Source organism: Protopterus annectens, chromosome 14.part0 (assembly GCF_019279795.1).
Source record: "Protopterus annectens isolate FY-2018-M chromosome 14.part0, PAN1.0, whole genome shotgun sequence".
In the NCBI taxonomy this organism is placed as follows: domain Eukaryota; kingdom Metazoa; phylum Chordata; order Ceratodontiformes; family Protopteridae; genus Protopterus; species Protopterus annectens.
Genome location: NC_056748.1, coordinates 65,586,034 through 65,610,153, shown reverse-complemented (window position 1 = coordinate 65,610,153; position 24,120 = coordinate 65,586,034). Strand labels below are relative to the sequence as shown.

General features: G+C 39.3%; 1 protein-coding gene across 1 annotated transcript in view; it reads left to right on the top strand.

The window, feature by feature from the left end:
* The first annotated feature begins 3,910 nt into the window (after positions 1-3,910).
* The window catches only part of STOX1 (storkhead box 1), a 383,280-nt gene continuing 363,070 nt past the window's right edge, over positions 3,911-24,120 (top strand). Inside the window, exon 1 of the mRNA XM_044055777.1 lies at positions 3,911-4,542. Coding sequence (XP_043911712.1) covers positions 4,206-4,542 — 337 coding nt within the window. The 5' untranslated portion in view covers positions 3,911-4,205. The remainder of the gene's footprint in view (positions 4,543-24,120) is intronic.

The window sequence follows — 24,120 nt, the reverse complement described above, 5'->3', positions numbered from 1 at the left end:
GGAATAGTGTGGTGAGATAAGTATTTATTACTGTTTTAAAATAATGCTGGCAGTAATCAACCAGATAATTGGGGTGATATTTTTCTGGCTTTGTGATCTGTGTGGATTAACTTTGATTAGAATACTTTAATGTGTGGCAAATTGTTTTTGAGGACTGTGGAGGTTAAATAATACAACATGGCCATCAAATGTCATAGCTATAATTACTGGGTCAAAGATACAGAGCTTGTCTTTGCTCAGTTTAAACAGTAACTGACTTTGAAGGACTAGTGTGCTTTTGTGAGAAGTATGACAGGCTACATAACTGGACACCTGATATGCACTTACAGTGTAGGTATAATTGCGGTGGCTGTCTTCTGTGGGAGGAAAGGACTAGACGCTTGCTGCTATTTGCTTAGTGTTTTGTCTTTGAATGACTAATGTCATTATGTGAAGAAATGTGCTGCAATACTTACATTTGTGGAAACTGTTTAGAACAAAGGTGAAATGCATTACACTGTCATCCCGCTTTTATCATAATTAAATGCCTGAACTGTACATAGAAGTGACTGGGACAGCTTGTTGGGGGTTATCTGGATGAAAGTAACTGACCTTGTTGTCTCAAAAGAAATAAGAGATAAGTGAATTATAGAATACCCAGACCTTCAGTACTTCTGGGGACTGGTGGTCCCCACACACCAAGGCTCTATAAGTGGATTTTGACATGGGCTTAGCAATCGTCTCTGCCCTGAACCCTGCCTAGTATAAAACCAACCCTATGTGTGAGTGTACTCAGAAGGTCGCTGTACTTGTATAGAGACCTGGTGACATCATTATTTCTTGAACATTCTTCCCAAACCTCAGAGGTCACTATATCTTGTGTTGGGCTGGGGACAGTATGGTCATTATTTCTTTAACGTCCCTTACAAACTTCTGACGATTGGAAAGAGGATCACTATAACTTGTATAGGAGCACTGTATTAAATGTAGAAGTAACAAGTTAGAAACATTATTGTAATCATTATTTTTTTCATGTTTGTCACACTCAAACATCTGATGCATATACAGCTGGCTATCTTTTGGGGGGGGCAGTAAATATACATGTTGTTTATATACATCTGATAGCAAGTTTGTAATACTTTTTTTCTGTTTTGTCCTAGTCTAACATTAGATGGATACACAGAAGGTGGCCATCATTTGGGGGTGGAGGATGAGGAAGCTTGCTGTATATAAATATGTCATCAGCAGCTTGAAATATGACTGTGGGCATTTTTGTCTTAATTTTACCCCCAATTTAACACCCGGGGTAGATACATAGAACATGACTACCTATTTTGAGGTGGGGGTAGGGGGACAGGTACTATACCTAGGTATGATATATTTATCCTCACAATCATTTGTCTTCTCAGTTTATTGTGATTTGGTGTTTGACTAGCTTTTAGCATGAACACTTGGGTACAACTTATTTCTTCCTTGAGCTAAAAAGTAAGATTGAATTTCTTTTCTAGATACATAATTTTGTTCAGGCCATCATGGCTCAAAAGGTTGTAAAAACGCTCTGAAATGTACCTCAGAGCATCTATATCCCCATGGCTTCTGGGTGCCTATCAGCCCCCAGACCCCCAGCTTAATTTATTTATTACAGGGTAGTTTTGGTCAGTTAGAATGTGTTGAATTAGTACATGGAAAAGTTAAATACTGAATTTCTTTCCTTAGTCATGTTTTTTTTCAGGTCATCATTGGATGAAACTGTTGTCTAAAATAACTCTAAAATTCATCTCAGAGCGCCTAGAAACCTTATGGATTTTGGGGGCCTAGCAGCCTCCAGTCCCTCAGCTTAATACAATTATTTTTACTGCATTTATTACAGTATAATCTTAGTTAGGATGTGCTGAAAAGGATGCAGGAAAAATCAAAAGTTGAAGAGGAAGGATACATTTCTTATTTTGATTATGTTTTTTGTTTAGACAATCACTGGATAAAAAGACTGTTTAATCAAACTCTAAAATACACCTCAGATCATGCAGAATCCCATGGCTTAATGCAGTTACTTCCTCCACGGTTATCATAGTGCAGCCTTGCTTAGACAGACCATGTTGGATAAATGGATGAATACATGAATGAATGAATAACTACAGGAAAAAATGAAGATTAAGACAAACTATGTGTGAAATGAAGGAATAAAAAGTAAACTGGATAATGTGTGCAGGCCAGGATGAGATGACCAGTGCTGGAGGGGTGGTGCCATGGAACCTTTTTCACATAGGGTGCCAATTTATCCAAGGGCAGCCCCGACTGCGACTAGCCATTCCTTACAGTTACAATGCTCAATGCCATTCATTTTCTGATATTCACTTTATCCAGTTTAGGGATATGGTGGAATCAGAGAACCAATCAGTTACGGGGTGGCTTTGGTTGCACACTCTCATACATATCAGTACACAGACGCACCTGCAGGAATGTTATATGATTGCAGATTCACCTATCCCGGTGAGAAGCTGAGAACCCATGACACCTCACAAAGGAGTCAAGCTAAACCAATGGCTATGAGGCAGCAACGATTATTGCTGTGCTTATCCGTATGTCTGACATTTTTAGTTTTTAATAAGGACTGTGTGCCCATGTATACAGTGCCTGATAACATTTTCTTTACTATCCCATATCGGAGGTGGTGCTGCGGTAGCGTTGTCGCCTCACAGTAAGAAGCTGTGTGGTTCGATTCTCAGCTAGAACGTCTTCTGCGTGGAGACACGCGTCAATGGGTGTACCGGTAACTCGCCACGTAAAAATCAACTACCAATCATTAGCGGACCGGAGTTCCGTTGTGGCGACCCCCTCACCGGGAAAAGCCGAAAGACGCAACAATCTAAACATTGCATACCTTTTAACAGATCCTGATTTGCCTCATATTTCCCGTTATTATTATGTTATTTTTACTGTAAATGATTGAGGACTGCAGTCAGTAATGCCACAGTTCTTATTGTTCAGAACATGCATGCTGATGGAAAGCTCTATTAACTTCTCAATGAAAACTAGAGTGATAGTTATTTTCCCTGATGCGGAGCCTTTGTCCACCACCATTTTTGGTTTTGTTTCCGATTCTTGAGTGAAGTTGAGAGCTATGAATTTTTATTATGCCACGTACTGTTACCCCACAGGATTCATACTATCAACAATAGTGTTACCGTCGGTTGTGATAGAAATCGGTATTTGGATTATCTTCCCACCCCCGCTACCAATCAATTAAATACAAAAATTAATGAAAATAGTACGACCTGGATATTGAAATGATGCAGCAATATGAACTAGTTTCAGGAAATTCAAATGCTTGTATGCACTTTTCATGGATGGTAGCGTTGCTTGAAAAAAACATAACGATGTTTTAGGACAGTGGCCCTGATTTTTTTTTTCCTTTTGTTTTTAAGGTTTGAATTTGATACCTTGGCAAAATGTCATTAACAAAGCTAACCCTACTAATTACATTATATTTCGAATCTACACTAGCACTTCAAAAGAGTGAAGCCCATCTAACACATTTCGTATGTAAAATAACCCTTTTCCTCTGTCATATAATTAAACGTAATGTAATTCTGGCAAATCATAACAAATACTTTACAATCCGGAAAATACATCTGTTCTGGTCGATTTACCAAATAACAGGGCTTTGGAGTAAAAATCAGATATAAATGTAATGTAGTGACGAGCCACTGCCACCCACTCGACCCTGAAATTATTAAAACCTAATGACAGAAGACGGGGACGGTGGAAAAGTTCCACTAAAGGAATTCCCTGAATGAGGAATACAAAGCAGCTTCTGTCTGAGAAAACACAGTAGTACCGACTTCCGCCCCCACCTTGTTACGGGGGAGGGGGGGGGGGTTGAGTACCCTTTGCCCCGCCCCGTTGTCCCTAGTATGCCCAGTGATTGGCCCCTGCGGGCATGTCACCGACCGCCTCTCTCGTGCGCTGCTTGCTGCAGGTTACCTTGGCAGCAGTGAGAATGTACTCGGGGATGAAGGGCTGACCTTGGGGAGAGTAACGGAGTGAAACCCTCGGTGGGTGCGTGAGTGAGGAGCCTGCACGCGTGCGGAACCTGTTGGGAACTTCTTGCACAGGTGCTGAGGTTTGAGGTTCATGCAGTAAGGTGAGATCTCCCTCACCCCTCCACAGATACACACTGAATTACGGTGCTGTCGGGTAGCTACGGACACTAGTGTAGCCTCAGGATGTCACAAACACCGGTAACGCGACTAGTGCGCTTGATTCCAGCTTCTCTTGCTCTCGTGCTCAGCCGCGACCCCGAGACCATAACAGCGGCGGGTGCAAACCGGGGGGTTCGCGAGCGCAGTGGTGCTCAGCTGTTTGCAGAACTCCAGGCGGAGAATAAGCGATGCTACTGGAACGGAAGGCTGGCGAGGGCCGTGGCTGGGCTCACCTTCCAAGGATGGCTAGAGGAAGGGGTACTGCTAGTACAGGGCGATAGCAGTAGCCTCGAAGTGCTACGGGATGCATGGATGAGAAGAGCCTTGCGGGCACCCCGGGGCTTCCAAATTCGAGCACTAGGTAAGTACCTTACAGAGTGAGCTTAGGTATGTTTACATGATTGATATCATATTTATTGCAATGAAAAGCTAGAGGTTAGTCGTACAGGGAATGATTTACGCATAACATGGACTGGGATGGTCGATGTAGACAGGTAACTGAGGAATGGTGCATCGCTTTGACAGTAGATGCGCAGCGGGTTATTGCAGGAAAGGCTGACACTGAGGTGCTGACTAAGGCTTTAGCTTGCCACAATATTTATTATGCATGGGTGATCCGGGGCTTCTGTGCCATCTGGATGTATATGTGTCTTTGTACGATGCAGTGCTGGCTTTGAACTGTCACTAGGTACCTAAGTGACTGCTTTTAATAGATATATGTTCCTGTTACTATCGTATAGGCTACATCTGTACACCAAGGCAAATTCAAGGACCGGGGATTTAGTGGCCAGGGTATGATAGAATTACAGGGATATACTTCTGCCTGCAGTTAAAGGTTGTCAGTTGCTGGTCACTGTGGTCAGTACATTTACGTTTAGTCTGTTCCCTCTAGTCTGTTGTCTCCACTTTTTGTCTTAAAATTGCATTCTGTCTCCTCTAAAAAAAACTGCGACTTTGTCACAGAAAAGTACAGAGTGCAGTAAATAACACCCTACGAGGTTGTTCTGAAAGTACAAGCAGTTTAAGATCTGCTTGTTCTCTCCACATTCAGAATAATAATAAAAAAACATTTTTAAGAACGCCTCATTGTAAGCTCTTTATACCATATTCATTTTAGCTATACTCCATGTTTATGTTTTCAGATTTCGGGAGGAAAAAGTACTGAAAATAACATTTTTGAATGCAATAGAAAGGCTTCCGTTTTTCAGGAAAAATCATTTTCTTTACTGTAAGCACATGCTTTTGTGGCATTAGACTAAAAGTGTACTTTTAACGGTGAATAGCTGCAGGGAGTGGATTTTTCTAAGGATGTGCATAAATTGAAGTCATGCTGGGATCTTTCAATTGTTAGTGGATTGTAGATGTTTCTGCATTCAGAGCTGTAAAGATAGGGGTTGTAACTAGGGTAATGTGTGGTATGTGGTGTTATGAAGTCAAGTTCTTGTGTTGTATGCAGTTTTGGTGCAGAGAAGCTATATTTTGTGAGAACTGTACTATGCTAATACAGCTAATTATAATTTTTGCAGTTTATGGGCTACGTCTAGATTTATTTACTTATTTATGGACATTTGATTAAATGGCAGATTCTGCCCTCTTAACTGCTATTGTGGTATATTACTTTGGTTTTAGGTGCCTGTAGGTTGTTATTGTGTGCAATATTTGAGGTAAACATGAAAAACAAATAATGACATTCCAAGCTGGGAACCTGTGACCTGCATTTATGATCCTTTATTGTTCCTCATTAACAATGCCTTTCTGATTACACTTGGGGGGGTGTATTTTCCATCTTGTAAGAGAGTGATTTGGTTGTCTCTTTTTTGGTAGACTATGTAGACAGACAGGACTGGATAAAAAAAAAACAAGAAATATAAAAAATAGTTTGCAACAGATTTATTTATTTATTTACTGTCATTTATTTACACGGAAAGTCCACTGGATTAAGCAAGCCCATTTTCAGAGGGGCCCAGGGAGAAAAAGTAAAAGAATACATTCAGTTTCAAAAGTTTATAAAAATTACATAGAAAGTTACAAAATGTTTATAAAAATTGCATAGAAAGAGAAAGACTAAGTAAAACCGCGTATAAGCAGGAAAGTTAAATATAATAATAATGACACAAAGGCATGCTAATAAGAAGAGTAAAGGTTAAAGGACAATAGAAGATAGGAGAGAAGGAAGATTAGCAAATAGAAGGAAAGTGGAATGTGCAGAAGGGAAGCGAGAGGAGGGGAAAAGGAGAAGGAGGTAAGAAAAGATTGAAGGTGGGAGTTGGGTAAGAGTGTGTTAGAAGTATAAAGACAAAAGGACTTATTAGGAAACGCTAGATATAGAAAGATGTAGGGTTTAATTGGTATGTTAAGTTTAAGCAATGGCTGAGGTGGAAATAGAACAGTTACATATCCATTTGGAGAGGGAATGATTGTGCAATGCCCTTTTGAAGTTAGAAGGACTTAATTGTAAGCAGATGGAAGTGGGAAGGCTATTCCATAATTTGGAAATTGACCAGGAGTAAAAAAGCTGGCCTACAGGAAGTTTAGGTTTATATATTTGGAGAAGATATTGGTGTTCAGAGAGTAGAGGCTGAGCTGGAATGTAGAGAGGGAATAGGGAGCTGAGCGCAGGACAGTCACGGGGCGTATATATCAGTTTATGAGTGGTTGTAAGCTGGAGGAGGCGTAGATAGCGGGGGAATTCAAGTCACTGTAGTTGTTTTAGGGCAATACAGTGATGAGTGAATGGTGACAATTTGTGGCAAATTTAGCAATTGTATTGTAGCATGTTTCTAATTTTGCCTTTACAGAAGACTACAGGTTAGTTAGTAAAGGAGCACCATAACTTAGCGAAGGCAGAAGGTAGGATCATGCTAATACTTGTTTAGAAGGGAGGCAGAGGAACTTCTTATGTCTGTAAAGTAGCCCCAGTTTTTTGTGGGTCTTGTTTATATTATTTTGAATATGAAGATTAAATCTGATGTTTTCATCAATAATTACTCCTAATAGTTTAGTGTGGGTTACTAATTCAATTTTGGTGGAGTTAACCGAGAATATTTCAAAGTCAGCTTTATTGATGGGTGAATTTCTTTTGGGAGTCAAATTCATAAGTTTGTTTTTTGGGGGTTTATAAATAAATTATTTTTGTGAAGCCAGGTGTCTACAGTGGAAAATGCATCTTGGGTGGTTTGCTTTAGTATGTTTGGGTTGGGAGCAGAGCAGACTATAGTGGAGTCGTCTGTATACTGAACTAAGGAGCCCAGTTGGATGGCTATGTGGACATTGCTAATGAAAATGTTAAATTTTGATCTTTCAGGTCTTTTGGGCATGTGCATCTACAGGCAAAAACATCTTCAGATATGAGTGAAGCTGTTGGTGTTTGGCTTCTTTGACATCGTGTTTCTAGGTTTGACTGTTTTCACTAGTTGTTAGACATGCCAAACACAACTTAACAGTTTTACTTATATTGTAATGCAGTGTTTTATAAAAATCTAACTTAATTGAGTTCCTAAGTGTTTGCACCACAACTCTGGTCTATTCATTTTAATTTTATGGCTATTTCAAAATGTTGGTGTTACTGTTGTACCTATCTAGAATATCAGCACGTGACTACCTGAACATTTTGCTTAGTGTGTGCTCTTTCTGGCTTTTAAAGTGCTTTCTTGCAGTGTTATTTCTGTTTTCACTAAATGCTTTCAATCTCTTCACCTTTTTTTAAATTTATTAATTTGTACTTTTGATGAATGGATGTGGATAGGTCCATGGACCATTTTCAGCCATGATCTGGGCCATGCAGTAAGCATAGTAAATGGCAGGTGCACAAATAAAGCACAATGCACTTAAACATACAGAAAACATAAAATGTAAGAATTACATAGAAAGTAGAAGGTGTACAGTAAACAGTAGTTTTGCTGGCAAAATTCAAGGATATTTTTTATGGCAAAAACTATAACTGCCAGAACAGTTGGCAGTGTAAACATGTGAATACACTACATAGGTTCATAGGGAGGTACTAGGCTATTGGCCCTAGGGCCCATACAAGCCTAGCCAAAAAGGTACCCTGGCTTCGCCACCCAAAAAAAATATTTTCCTGTGCCCCTGTCGAGCAGAGCAACAGAGGTGATCTCCGGGGTGAACTTCCTATCTCCCATCCAATCATCAAGATTTCTCCTGAAGAGTGCCATTGAGGAGCCCTGTTCGATACAGATAGGTAGTTTGTTCTAGAGTATGGGAAGCCCCCGGGACAGGAATCCATCCCTCCAGCATGTTCCGTCCACCGTGGTGACAAGGTTCAGGTCCCTAGAGAGTGTAGCTCAGAGGGATCGGGATTTCTTTAAGTGGAGCATGTCCAACAGCTCTGGGTCTGACATAGCCCTATATGCTAGGCAGAGATCACCTCTGAGCAGGCGACACGAGACGGAGCAAAGCCGGAGCCCTTTGAGACGGTCCGTGTAGGGCATTTGCTTGAGGCCGGCAATCCTCTCTGTGAGGCACTTCTGCTGCCCATCCAGCTACTGTAGATGTCCTGTGAGGTACATACCAAAAGGGGCACTGTAGTCTATAATGGGTCCAATGAGTGACATGTAGAGGGGAACAACGACCTCATCCCTCCCGGATGAGAAACCTCCTGTGATGAGGTGTGCCACGCAGAAGGACCTCTCGACTACTGTGGCAACGCGACCATCAAAGGAGAGACCACCGTCCACCCGTGTCCCAAGGTCCCATCACACCTTTGGCATTAAGTAGACTACCACCTATGTGGTAGCCCATGGGTAAAGAGTTTTTACCAAAGGGGATGATGATTTCAAGTAAGCAGTGTCTTGTACCAAGTGCATAACAGTAATTTGTAAACTGTAATAGAAAGAACGGACTGAATATGGCACTTCACACACAAATAGCACTTTAACCAAAATACTTATTACTAAGCTGTGTGCTTTTGCCCCCTTAGTTATTGGAATTTCTTCAGAACTATCATTTGTTAAAAGAACTCACATTAAACAGAAATTACATAAACAACATGTGACCTTAAACAACCAGTCTAATACATCAACCAATTAACTATTTTAAAAAGTGCTGAAAATTGTTAATAGCATAAATACAATGAAAAAAGAAACTTTGAAATAAATTAAATAATAGTAAACATGCTAAAAGTCACTAAAATACTGAAATTAATCAAGCATCAAGATATTTTAATCTAAAGTGAACGGATAGAGCAAGAATAATTCAGACCTGGAAAATGCATGGCATCTAGTCTTTTCTGCCACTTCAACTGACACTTGTCCAAATGTTCATTCAAAATATACTGTCAAGGGTTCATTGACCACCTGTTCTATAACTATCACACCTCTCAGCTTCTTAGAGCAAGAAATCAGGGCAGCCATAAATAATGGGGGGGGGGGCAAAGGCCCAAAAATAGGGACAATTTTTAAATATTTTTCTTACAAATAGAAAATTGATAGCGTAACAGGTTTTGCATTGACATGAATTTTGTGAAGGGTATAAAGTCTGAAAGCAAATGTCTGTCATTATTTTCTGACTTCAGTCTTTAATGATTTGCCAGTGATTTACCAGAAAACTATAATTTTATGAAAAACGGACTAAAATATGAAGCAAAAATTTGGACATTCTGCGAAAATCTTTAGAGTTGAGAGGCATGCAAACCATAAAACTAAATTTATGTGATTTAAACTCTTTTATATGTTTATTGAGTGCACTGGTATTCCTGCCTTTGCTTATATTAAGCATATGTTCATAAATTTGGTCTCTTAACTTTCTCGAAGTTTTAACAGTATAAAATGCAGTACATGAATCACACGTGTAAACCGTCTGTTTTGAATTACTGGAAAACGACCGTTAATTTTATGCACCTTTTATGCACCTTTATGTACCTTTTTATGTACCTTTATGTACCTTTTATGTACCTTGTCACTCACACTAAAATGATCTGATGTGCATATATGAGGGTACTGTGAACAGCTCCCACATTTACTTGTGCCTAGTTTTTTCTTCATACAAACTTATTTGTGGCGGTCCAGCAATGCCTTGGATGCCTTGTCTTTTCTATATACTATACTTGTTTTTTGACTAAAAATCTTAAAGTGCCTTCCACTTTAAAGAAGTTTCAATTCTTATAAAGAACTTCTGCTATTTATTGCTTTACTATTCAATGAAAAAGTCATTATAAGGGAAAATTGGAACTCTTTCTCATGTTTTGGAGTGGGTATTAATTCTTCTGTATCTATTTATAGACCATCCATCCATGTAGTATTGTTTTACTAGCTTCTGAAATAATAAAGATATTGAAATTGTTCAGTTGTGATCAGTTCTCTGTCTCAGTAAACAAATTAAAAATGGCAAATGCCTGTGTAACAAAGCAGTTTGTTTCAACACTTTTTTCTATGTTTGATAAGAGTTCATATTTGGTCATTACATATTCTCCTACATTATTTGTTTAACAGTAAGCCTGAGTTGTGAAGCAGTAACATTAGGGTTCTGAAACATTCACTGTGTTAGTTTTTCTTCCATTGTCCCTTTATGCTTAGTGAGCATGACCAAAGGTCCCATCCATTTATTATTATTTTTCCTCAACATCTTTATTATTTTATGACTTCTTAGAAGTTTGTATTTTAGGTTTTCAGATGTGCTTAAGAGATTGATGCTATCACATTTATTTATCTTTTCTTGATAGAACTAGCCCCCCATAGTCTAGTGGTCTCTTTTCAAAGGAAACCTGAAGTAATATTTCTTTAACAAGGGAACATTTGGTCAGGGCATCAGGGGACATCTCCTTTCAGTGGGTGCCATGAGATCTTTTATATCCACCTGAGCTACAACCAGCTCCAGCAGATGCCCTGATTTAGTATCTCATCCAAAGGATGATACATTTAGGAGTGCTGCACCCCACAATGCTGAAGTTTCAGTAATCCAGTCACCTGGAGTGAGAATAGAATCCACAGCCTTCTGGTCTTCAAACAACAAATGTGAGTGTGCAACCTGTCGTGCCACTGACACTAGTGTGGGTATGAGTTAGTTATAAGTTATATTTGTTACAGATTTATTTGTATTTATTTGCTTGTCTATTTAGTACAGAGGGTCAATGCTATAAACTGCTAACAAGCTTTATCGTATTTCTTGGGTATGGTTCCCTTGGTCTCTCCTTGCATACTGTGTGACAGAGGAGGTCACATAACTAGTGATTTTGAGTCATACCTGAAGTGCCAGCAGGACTTATCTGGCCTCACAGATGAATAAAGTGTTTAGTCTATCTTTATATGAAGGCAGCCGATCCTTCAGGATCCTATTCAGTTACGACATAGCTAAAACAATGTAGTTTGTTTGTGTCTTTCGGCTTTTCCCGGTTAGGGGTCGCCACAGCGGAACTCCGGTCCGCTAATGATTGGCAGTAGATTTTTACGTGCTGGCTTGCCGGGCCTAACGCACAACCTTCAACGAAGGAACGAACGCCCATTCACGCATGTCGCCACACAGAAGACGCTCTAACTGAGAATCGAACGGGCAACGTCTAACTGTGAGGCGACAACATGGTAGTACGGAGACGAATTGTGGTTTACTAATCTGGTGATGTCTTTGATTTCCCATATATAACTAAAGATTACTTTTTAAGGAAGTTAATGACTGATACCGTCTGACTCATCTCAGTTCTACTTTTGTTATAATGTTTTGTAGTGCATCGGCATCCCATGAGTATGCTCCAAAACTGGGGAAAAGACACCTTTCTGCATCACCACTGTTAAGCTCTAGTTTTACACAAGAGCATTAACAGTGGGCAGCGGCCATCACAGAAGAACAGCAGGAACCACAAAAAGCTTTAAAATGTAGTAATGCACGTCTGCCTTTTTTGGGCAAATGGAGTGTTTAACAAGCTTTAAAGCTGTTTGCATTTCCCGCTGCTATTATATGGTGGGTACTGTCTTTGTGACAGTAGTAAGTGTTTCACAGGTTTCAACGCTGCAAAACATGGTGCAGCTACACATTTTTCTTAAACTGCTGTGGTATGCGAGAGCAGGTTATGCATGCACTCCAATGACTTATGATCAGGTCTTTCTGATCATAGCCATGCTTGTTATATGTTCTCGACATGGATATCAAGATTACCTCCCAAGCTTCACTTTCAGTATGAATTTCTTGACATCCATAACTCAAGCACGTTAAAAGTTGGTGATAACCCTCTATGTCACAGTTCACATTGCAAGCCGTACGTTTTGACAATTGATGAAACGCTTAACAACCCTGAACCTGGGAGAATGCCAGTATCCTGTATCCATAGTGAAGATGGAGAACTTAAGTACTGTTGTTTTTTTTTTCTCACTTTCTCCCTTTCCTCCAGGTTTGTGCAATCCTGGAGTTGGTATATATGGATTGGAAGAAATATTAAGGTTAGGACTCTATGTGGAGGTTTATTCAGGCTGGGCAGGGCTGAGGGCAGAGAATAACTGATTGACAGTAGCAATCACAAGGATGGTACACATTGTAGGGTTGCCACCTTTTCAAATACCCAAAGTGGGACATTTTTGGTACAAACGTCAGATTTTACAGGGCAAAATATACCCACAGGACAGAACTTCATTTTTTTGCCTAAATAAAAGCTTATTCTTGTAGCATTTAGTTGCTTATTGTGTTTCTTATAACATTTAGGTGTTTTTGATACAGAATAACTGTTTTATACAACTATTACATAAAACATAGGAAATAAAATTGTCCTAAAATCTCAGGACATTTGCCATTTTTACAATTTTTTTGCAGGACACAACTGTCCAAAGAGGGACTGTCCCTCGCAAAGTGGGACAGGTGGTAACCCTAACGCATTGCCATGGGTGAGTTGTACTTAACCCCACCATTTCTGTATTTCACTGTAGATAAGTCCTGCAGTTAACATAACAAAGCGAGAAGTAAGTAAAGAGAGAAATGTCTTTTTCTGTTAATCATATTTTCTGCTTAGAGCTCTTCTTCACAGGTCTCCAGTGGAGATGGGCCATAAAGCCAGAATGACAACCCAGTAATCAAAACACAAATAGACTAGAATAGAATGAAATGCGATAAAATAAAGGCTTTGTATTAGTACAGTACCTCAAAGAAAGGTCTGAGCAGAAGTGGGCATGGTCTCAGTGATCAGTAGGTGAAACGGGCATATTGTGGTATGGAAAAGATGTATGATTGACAGTGTATTTGTTTTTTCTTTGTTTTTGCAGGGGGGGAAATCCCATTGCACCCCCACAAATTAAGTATACTAACTCCAAGATCGCACTACATTGAGGTAACGGGTAAATTATGAATAGACAATGAATATTCATGCCGTCATCTGTATGAATGTTAGTTAACTTTTCTAAGACGTCACTGATTGTTGGATGGTGGGTGAGGTTTAGGTGAGACTTGTTACTGTGCATCCTTTTGGAAGAAAATGGTCACACTTTAGAGCCCGGTGGATGCAGCTTGTAACCCCAGTCTTGATAGGCAAGTAACCACACACACACAGTCTCTCTCTCTCTCTCTCTCTCTCTCTCTCTCATATGTTGTTTAACCAATAGGATGTTATTCAATGCCTTTAAGTTTTAATTAATCCCTAACAGGAGATTGAGTTTAATGTCTTGGAAAGGTAAGATAAGCAACTTGAACTGTCAGCACTCCCTCAAGTGCAGCTATTACACCTTCCAAAAATACCACAAAATTAAAAATGCAAGATCCCCAATTCATAAATCCATAGTGTTTTTACAGCTAATAGAAGAATGTCCCATTTGTCATTTTGGATAAGTTCCATTCCAGCTGCCTCCATGACTATATATGGAATATTGGTCAGGCTGACTGGGCAAAATTATTTGGCTTTAAAGTCAACCACTTGTAATACCATTGCGGCCTGCTGCTTTAGTTCAGACACATGCCCTCGTAGTGACATTTTGTGATATTATTGATATAGGATCATTTATGTTTTGATAGGCTCATTATAGGAAACCACCAGGTGGGGATTCCCAAGTCTTGGTCACATGGTAAGTGGGTAAGATTATACCTCAACTGTCCAGATTTTTGCTCATATTTTTGATCTGTTTTTCATAAAAGTTAGGATTTTCTGGATTTTTGTGGGAAATCAGTGAGGACTGAATTCACTAAAGATAGGCATTTGAGTTTGACTTCATGTAATTCAGAAAATATATGGTAACACAAGACCTTTTATTTTTGCAACATTCTAAGTTTATAAGAGCAATATTTAAAATTTGTCCTTATTTTTATGGGCTTTGCCCCCCCCCCCCCCATTATTTTGGCTTTGTCCAGATTTTTTGTGTTAAGAGGTTGAGAGCTATGGGTAAACTTTCAACTCAAGCTTGATTCCCCATCAGACGACTCCTTGAATTCTGTTCCCCAAAGGGATTCACTAACACTGTACAAATAGGAACTGTGTGTTCACTGAGTCAGAGTTTGGCAGCTTTTCTTTTCATCTTCTCTGTTGTAGTGCAGCTGTGGGGTTAGTAAACATAAGTAAGGCTGTGAGATTGACCCCCCCATGCCTTATAACTTTATTATTATTATTATTATAATTATTATTATTATTATTATTATTTGTCATCATTATTTATGAAGACTTGCTTCTAAGATGATGTTCTAGAAGGGGATTCACTTTTAAGAAAGTGAAGTTATAAGGCATTATTCATGTTTTAACACATTACTTTCACACTCTTTCACATTTAGTTCCTAATGTAGCAAAATAAGTACCTTATTTCAATGTTTGAGGTCAGGCTGAGTTAGAGATGGAAGATTTGTTAATGAAGCAGTTTCTGTACTTTATTTTAGTGTTATTTTTACGGCTAGAGAAATTTTGAAAGCTTAGTTATATCTTTTCAATCAGTTGCTTATCTTGACATAGAATCATGGGAGTTACAAAGGCAATTATGTCATGAGACCTTTTATGCCTTGCCAGTACCCACCCTCGTGGTATATCCCCTGCTTCCAGGCCTGGGATACATTTGTGGGTGACCCTCCAATCATCAGGATTGTTTTTGAAGGATGCTAGGGTGTCACTCTGTTATCATGTAAAGGCAGTTTAAGATAGACGTTTAAGCTTTTAGATCAAGTTTCTGTGTAACTGTTGGTTTTCTGGAGGTGCAAGAGGTCTAGCAGGATAAGGCCATTAATAAAACAGAACACAAGTCAGATCATTCAGTAAGATACTGTAGGACAAAGAGTATGAAAACCATTAAGTCTGTTTTAGTATTCTTGGATTTTTAGGCCATCTAGGTTTTCAGTCAGAAGCTGCTGGGGCTTTCTAGTTGGGCTGTGTGCCTGAACAGGTACATACCAAAAAGGGCATTGAACTCAATAATTTGTCTAATTAAAGCTCGGTAAAAAGGATAGGAACATCCTTTGACCATCAGTTGTACTAAATGATGGTAGAAAGAGGCTGTCTACCAAGACCATAACATTTCTGTTAGTAATTTGAAGTGGGGCATTGGCACAACCTAGAAAATCAGTGTTTGGGAGCCATTTTGGAACACTGGTAATTGTTATCGTGTGAGAAAGGATAGTTTGCTGCTTGTCTGTGCATTCTAACTGCCGCTGGCTGAAGTAAGATGTAATCCAATTACTTAATCCAGTTAAACTATTGCATAGCTCTCTTTGCTTTATACTGCTCTGCTTTGCACTCTATTGCTTTCATTTTGGATGGGGTGCTCTGAGCTGCACACCTGAGCCCTTGGCTACTACTGGATTTTCCCTTTTTTTACCTGATTTGACACTTTTCAACATCAGTAAAGTACATTTATTTTTTTTTTTAAATAAAAACATAATTGATCTCCAACTCTTCTTCAGTGTGGTATGTGTGCTCTTAACTTTTTATAATTTTTGTTGAATTTACCTGTACTAACCAGTGCTTATTTGCAAAAGCAGTAAATAATATTGTAGAAGTTGTTGATAGCATCCTGAACAGATGCATTTCTTTGAGTACAGTAGCCCAGTCTTATTTTGTAAGTATATTCATTTATTGCATAATAGTTGAAGTCTAGGAAAGATGATTTATTTATGAGTGAGTCTGATTACCTTAAAGATGATGATATTGTTAAAAAATATGGTATTGTGGCCTCTGCTAATAATAGAGGGAATAAACCTGGGTAGGAAACAGAACAATCTTAGGTTTGGCAGTATGATATCTAAGATATTATGATTTGAAGTTTGATTTCATACTGTTTGTTACAAATTTTGTTGATGTAAAGAACTATTATTTAGGCATATTTGTTTGATGTTGGGTATTTTACCCAGCCAATGCTTGGGTAGTTAAATATTCCCTGCAAAGACTGAATTTTCATTGATTTTCATTTTGACGTTTTGCTGGAAAATTGTAAAACCCTGTATACCTTTACTGTCATATTTAGCAGCACTGATATCTATTACTGTTTGAGAAGTTTCTGCTGTTCAGCTGTCTTCTTGGCTTCTGGCTTTTAGGTGTCTTTTTACACGTATTGAGATGTTATCGCTTGTCTTTTAAGACTTGCAGCAGCGAAAAGAGGAATGCCCTTGAACAGCAATATCCTGAAAGCAATTAAAAAGTTCCTGAATCACCCCTTTTGTTGTTGTACCATCTGTCGTTTAATAAATTCACCTTGATTTTTTTATCTTTTTTTTCTTTTGGATGACTGCCAAACATGTAAACAAAACATAATCTATGTGTGCGGAACAACTGTTATGGTAATATAACATTTAAAGCTGGCAATTGGTAACTGCAGATGTATACAAAACATACTAAACAGGACAGTTGTTACAAGTATTACATAAAGTAACATTAAATATGAGGAAGACAGTGGTTATTTAAGCAGTATGGTCATGTCCAGAGTGAGGTGGAGATTGTAGCACTTGCTAAATATAGACATTTCAGAAACTTGCTTACTCTGAATAGTAAGGAAGGATTTTGTATAACAAAAAATCCAGTACAGCTAACAGCTGCCAGTGGCCTTGCTAATGTAAGTCTAAGGTTTATACATCATGTTGAGCAACAAAGAAGCTGGTGACACACAGTAGCACAACATCTGTACCTCCAGCAGAGCAGATTGCCCCAATTAAATGGGTAAGATGCATGTAAATGGAGTGACTTTTTTTTGTATAGGAATCATAAGAAATGCAAGGCTTTGAACAGAGGCCATGCATGCCTTGCTAATAGCAGCCTTGTGGCTCTACCAAGCTTTTCAAAGAGGGCAAGGCCTGTAAGTCCTGGAGTGTATTTTAGTGCCCCCATCCATTCGTCCAAGCTAAAGGTTGTTTTCCGAAGGAGATGATACTGCATTTCTGCACATTTAGTTTGATCCTTTTTTTAGATGCACCACAAGTTAGCGTGTAATAGTTCTGTTTTATATTGGCAACGGTGGAGGGGTGACTTAGGGATGTTTGGGGTTAGGATAACAGTTTGTTTAATCATTTAAGAAGATATTTACAATAAGCTTATTTGCAGGTGTGTTGGTAATATCTTTAGGCCCCGAATAAAAAAGTAACTTAAGAAAGAAATGTAATTATCCTTGGTCTCAGAAGCAGGAGCGGCCTTAGGTCAACTGGTGCCCTAGGCGAAAGGGCTCCACGGCACCCCCACCACCACACCACCTGGTGCCCCCATCCTGGTCTACCTACACCTAATAAATACTGGAAAAGCACCCCTACTAGAGCAGCGCCCTAGGTGGCCACCTAGTTGGCCTATGCCTAAGGCCGGCTCTGCTCAGAAGCTGCAGTAAGGTTGTGGGATGTTTTGCTAGTCTTCATTGCTGTTTCTTTGTGAAACATTTTATATTATCTTTGTGATGAAAGGTTCTGACTTTACAATATAGTCTAAGCAGTTTCTTGCTTCCATTGTAAACTTTATTAATGTTTACTGACAAACTGTTGAGTACATTGCTTTAACATCATTAGAAGTGAGATGCCACTGTTTAAAATTAGTATTTTTAGTGATTAGTTGTTTAGTGCACATGTCAGACTGTTCCAGGGTTTGAGGCCATTTCTAACTGTATTTTTGTTAAGACTATCTACATGATCTTTAAGTGAAAGGAAATGACATGGCCTAGTAGTAAAACAGTAACTAGAAAAATGAAAAAAAAAACACTGTTGTACTGGTTTCTTGCAACTGTCTGTTCCTTGGGGCATCTTATGTTGTGAAATGAAGTGAGAATATTTTGTATTCTAAAATGTTGCCACACTGATTTTTATCACTGTCTGCTGTGGTAGACTGAATGAAAAATGCTTGGCTTTGCATTTTTACTTAACTATTAAAGCACATTTAAAAAATGTTGTTATTCTCCTTTTAAGTAAATATACCAACCCAATTTTGCAGTACCTCAGGTCAGTTTCTGCTTCATCAAGGTAATGTTTTGGATTCAGGACATTATAGTTCTCCTACATCATGATCACCAATGACCTGAGAGCAAGTATCCCCTCCACACATACCTCTGTTATGATGTATCCCCTCCACACATACCTCTGTTATAATGTATCCCCTCCACACATACCTCTGTTATAATGTATCCCCTCCACATATACCTCTGTTATAATGTATCCCCTCCACACATACCTCTGTTCTAATGTATCCCCTCCACACATACCTCTGTTATAATGTAACCCCTCCACACATACTTGTTATAATGTATCCCCTCCACACATACCTCTTTTATAATGTATCCCCTCCACACATACCTCTGTTATAATGTATCCCCTCCACACATACCTCTGTTATAATGTATCCCCTCCACACATACCTCTGTTATGATGTATCCCCTCCACACATACCTCTGTTATAATGTATTCCCTTCACACATACCTCTGTTATAATGCATCCCCTCCACACATACCTCTTTTATAATGTATCCCCTCCACACATACCTGTTATAATGTATCCCCTCCACACATACCTCTGTTATAATGTATCCCCTCCACACATACCTCTGTTATAATGTATCCCCTCCACACATACCTATGTTATGATGTATCCCCTCCACACATACCTCTGTTATAATGTATCCCCTCCACACATACCTCTGTTATAATGTATCCCCTCCACACATACCTCTGTTATAATGTTTGTTGTACTGCTGTCTTCATTTGCCATAGAGAGGCAGTGAGTGTCACTGTGTTGCCTTTCCTGGGCAAAGTTTCTGCTGCAAATTTGAATTCTTTGGCAAGTCCCTTCTGGATTTTGCTTGGAAGTACAGTAAATAGCATCTTTACCCCGATGCCAGTCAGGTTACACAGTTGCAAGTGGGTGGAAGTACGGGTGTGTGGAAGATGAGGAATACATCTTTTCTCTCTCTTAGGGAATATATAGGGTTAAGTGAAGCCTCCCGGTATCACTGCCTGCTTTTGCCCCATAGCCTGAGGCTGGTCCCACAGACCTCATGCTAACTGGTGTTGTAGTAAGCACTAGATTTATTTCTTTTTTCTGCCTCTGTCACTATGTTGTTGTTCTATCTCAGTTCATATTTATTCTGTGTCTTACTGCTTAGAACATACATTCATTGTGATGAAGTATCTGTGTTTTCATTTTTTTCTGAAATTAGTTAAAATGTATGTTTCTTTGTAGGGCTTCCTTTTCTAAAGCAAGTCAGGTCTGCATTTTCAGGAAAAACAAGCAAAGTGCTGCAGAGTATTCATTGCCTGTGAAAGTAGACTGTGTCAATATTCAGGATACAAAATGTGTGAGAAAATAACTGCAATTTTTAAAAACACAAGGAGAGGCTGCTCTGCAAATGGTGTTCGGACACATAATGTCTTTCCTATCCAAAACTTTAGCTTGGAATTACCATGTACTGTGGTAGATGGCGGGTGTAATGGCTAGTTGATGTGGTCCCACTCACAGGCTTAGAATTACTACGTACCATAGTAGATGGTGGGTGTGGCAGTTAGTGCATGTGGTCCTACTCACAGAGTCAGTGAACCTGAGGGACAGCTACCTTCCTGCAGATGCATTTGTTATGTGTGGGTCACTGCTATATCCTCTGGCTGCTGATGCTTTGCAGTCTTTGGAAAGAGCATGGGCAGGCTGTCCTCTGGTCACAGTACCTTGTTATCTGGATGGTGGAGGTTCCATTTAAGAGTGGTCAGGGATTATGGAAGACACCCTCAGTGTTTTTTTCCCCTAACGTGATACATGTTACAGAGCTTATAATTATTTATGTACGTAGGCATGTATGTAGGTGTGTAGTTACTTATTTATTTACTTTATTTACTATTTTATTTATTTCAGGCAAATTGCTGAATTGTCTAAAGAAATGAGTTTTGGAACCCATGTGTTTGGTGAACCTGTTGCCCCCTCTTTATTAATACTTGTTGGTACTGCCCATTTACCAAACCAGCGTAGTTGTGGTGGCTTTCCACTGATGTAGTTAGGCTTTTTATGTTTTCACTGATCCTTTCACTGCCATGTTAGGTGCATCTTATTTCATTTGCACCTAAATATAGTTTAGGCAGCTATCTGTTTGTCAGGAAGGGTGATCAGTACTTTTCTGTCTGTGCGGCATGTGTTCGATTCTGATTTCTGGTTTCTGTTGTTGTGCAGTTTGCATGTTCTTCTCTTGTCTACATGTTATTTTTTTCCCATACACATTTTGGGTGATTGTGTGCATGTGTGTGTGTGTGTGTGTTTATCAATATGCCTGTCTTTATGTCTGTCTGTCTGTATCTATCTAGATACATATTTGGGATACCTTTGTTTAGCTGAAATATAATTTGGTCATGTTCTTTCTTGTCAACTTTTTCTTTTCTCAATGACTGCAGTAGTTGACTGTTATTTAGTAGTCCACAGAAGTTAGTTTATTGTACCCATAATATTGCAATTGCACAATTTGTATATATTTGGGGGAATCTTTTACCATTGCTTTGTCTGTCTGGCATTTGAATGAAGTTATCATATAGTGAAGGAGTGCAAATATGGTTGTTTGATTTTTATTTTGTATGGGTGTTTTTTAGTGATTAACTGTCCAAAATTTACTTGAAGTTATCATACTTTGAAGGCGTGTGAACGTGTTCCTTTTTTTTCATTTTTATTTAATATTATTGTTGGTGGTGCTGCGGTAGCATTGTCGCCTCACAGTTAGATGTTGCCCGTTCGATTCTCAGTTAGAGCGTCTTCTGTGTAGCGACATGCATGAATGGGTGTTCCTTCATTGAAGGTTGTACGTTAGGCCCGGAAAGCCAGTACGTAAAAATTTACTGCCAATCATTAGTGGACCGGAGTTCCGCTGTGACGACCCCTAACCGGGAAAAGCTGAAAGACACAAACAATTTAATATTATTGTTTTGCACTGAGTAACCGCCCAGCATTTGAATGAAGTTATCATACAGTGGAGTGTGAATGTAGTTGTTTTATTTTTAATTAATTTTGATGTTTTGCGGTCAGTAACTGCCCAGCATGTCAATGAGTGGCTGCAGCTGTTTTATTGCCCATGGCAGAGGTCTGCAGTACTGAACAATTGTTTCAGGCACTGTATGTATTTGTAAATTGTTGGTTTACTTTCCATATGTTTGGGTTAGTTGTTACTACCATATGTGTTGGAGAGGTGGCATGAATTACAGAGCTATATTTGATTACATATGTTGTATTAGATTGTCAGTTATTAAGTGTTTTGATGCTTTCAAGTGACTAGTTTGAGTTTTGATTATGTTAACTGTAGTAAACATATAGTGTGTCTGTTTGCATGTTTGTTTCTATGTGTGTGTGTGTGTGTGTGTATGTATATATATGTATACATATAGATGTGTGTGTATATATTTATATACTGTATGTATAGACACACATGCGTGTATGTGTTTATGTATGTTTATGTTTCACATATTTTTCCTTGTGTCTGAGAAGGGCCTGCAAAGAATCAATAGACATACATTCATTTATGAGCTAATTAGGTAATAGTTTTATAATGTATCAGTGTTTAACTCTGTAAGTCTCTATATCACCAGCCCTTGGCCACATCTGCACATACTTTTAACCATATTTAAGTTAAATATGCATTTCCTGGAAGTGTTGAAACAAACAGATTTCTTCCTCCCTTTTTGTGCCTGTTGTTGTGTCTTTCGGCTTTTCCTGGTTAGGGGTCGCCACAGCGGAACTCCGGTCCACTAATGATTGGCAGTTGATTTTTACGTGCTGAGTTGCCGGCCCTAACGCACAACCTTCAACGAAGGTACGCCCATTCACGCATGATTCCACGTAGACGCTCTAGCTGAGAATCGAACGGGACATCTTGCTGTGAGGCGACAACGCTACCGCAGCACCACCACTGCGGATCTCCCTTTACTGCAGGAAAATGCTTATGTGCTGTTCTGCCTTTTGGCCTCAATTCACATGCCTTCTTATTCCTGCCACCTGCTATATCCTCAGAGACACTGACTAAAGCAGTCTACTCTGTTCACTAGCAGTTTTTCACATAGCTTGCAGATACCTTTCATAAAGTGCCCCCCCCATTAATGGTATGTGCCACAGACCATTCTTGTTCAGCAGACACGAGCTTTCATTAAGTGTCTCCCTCCCATTAATGGTATGTGCCACAGACCATTATTATTCAGTGGGCAGGTGGTTACTACGCTTCTGAGATCATTAGTGCTGTATAGCTCAGGTAACAGATATCTTGGCCCCATGCTTCAAATGTCTTGATTGTGGCTGAAAGTTATGCTCTATCCTCGTAATCCCACAGGCCACTATTATTCAAACATCAGATGATTCCACTTACACTTCTGGGGTCATCAGTTCATTTCAGGTAACCGATACCTCCGTCCTCCCATATTTTGTCTACTCTTACTCACAGATGTGCAGATGAGATAACTTTCTGTTTCTCTGGTGTCGTTTTCTCTAACTTCTTTGTCTTTGGCTGTGACACTGTCCAGGACAGTTCCAATTACACTTGCTGCTGTTACATATTAAAGTAAATATTTCTTTTTCCATCTATTTTAGTACAAATTAAAGGTTAGAAAGGCATTGCCCAATTCTTTCATCAGAAACCTTCAGATGAAAGCCTACCTCATTACGTAGGACCTCAGTGTGTGTTTGTGTGTGTCTAATGTGTGCGTGCGTGTGTGTGTGTGTGTGTGTGTGTGTGTGTGTGTGTGTGTGTGTGTCTAATGTGTGCATGTGTGTGTGTGTGTGTGTGTGTGTGTGTGTGTGTGTGTGTGTGTGTGTGTGCGTGTGTCTAATGTGTGCATGTGTGTGTGTGTGTGTGTGTGTGTGTGTGTGTGTGTGTGTGTGTGTGTGTGTGAATTTGTGTGTGATTGTGCAAGCACACGGCGCAGGCAGACGTGTGTGATGCAGCAGAATACTGCATGACAGATCAACACTTCAGTGCCCCCTACAGTGATGCCAAATGCAGTAAACCTGTTTTCTACTTTTAGCATGCATTGCTAGCTTCAATTCTTATTTTTGATTTCCACTGTGCCAAAAGTCACTTTTGTTACACAAGCCTGAACTGTCATTTCCTTCATGGTCATCTTCACCATTTGCAACTTCTTCCATATTTGCCGTGCCTATTTGTTTGTTTTTATTGCACATGTGTATCCTGAAGCACGTTTCTTTTATTTATGCACTGCTGAGTTCTGACTGCTTCTCACAATAAGCCTCTAACAGTCCAGTTTGCTGTCTGGACCATTTCTAGACCTCTGCAACACCCTTCCTGTCTGTTTCCTTGAACTTTTAGACCACAAGTACTGGGACATTTCTTTCTTTAAGAGTTAGGAAGTATGATGCATTGAGTTAAACTTGGATGTGAATAAGATATGTTGTGTAGACCAAGGTTTGATTTTGAACATCTCCACTTGGATGCTGTAACATTGAGCAAGCCAATTAACCAGCTCCCAGGCTCATAAGCCACTTATTAAGGTAGGCATTGAGTGCTGTGTGTCGTAAGTTTATTATCAGGGATTAAACAAATAATTAAATTCCCTCTCTTGCAAGTAACTTTTTACCACATTATGCATACCTCCTTTTTCCTCCCCT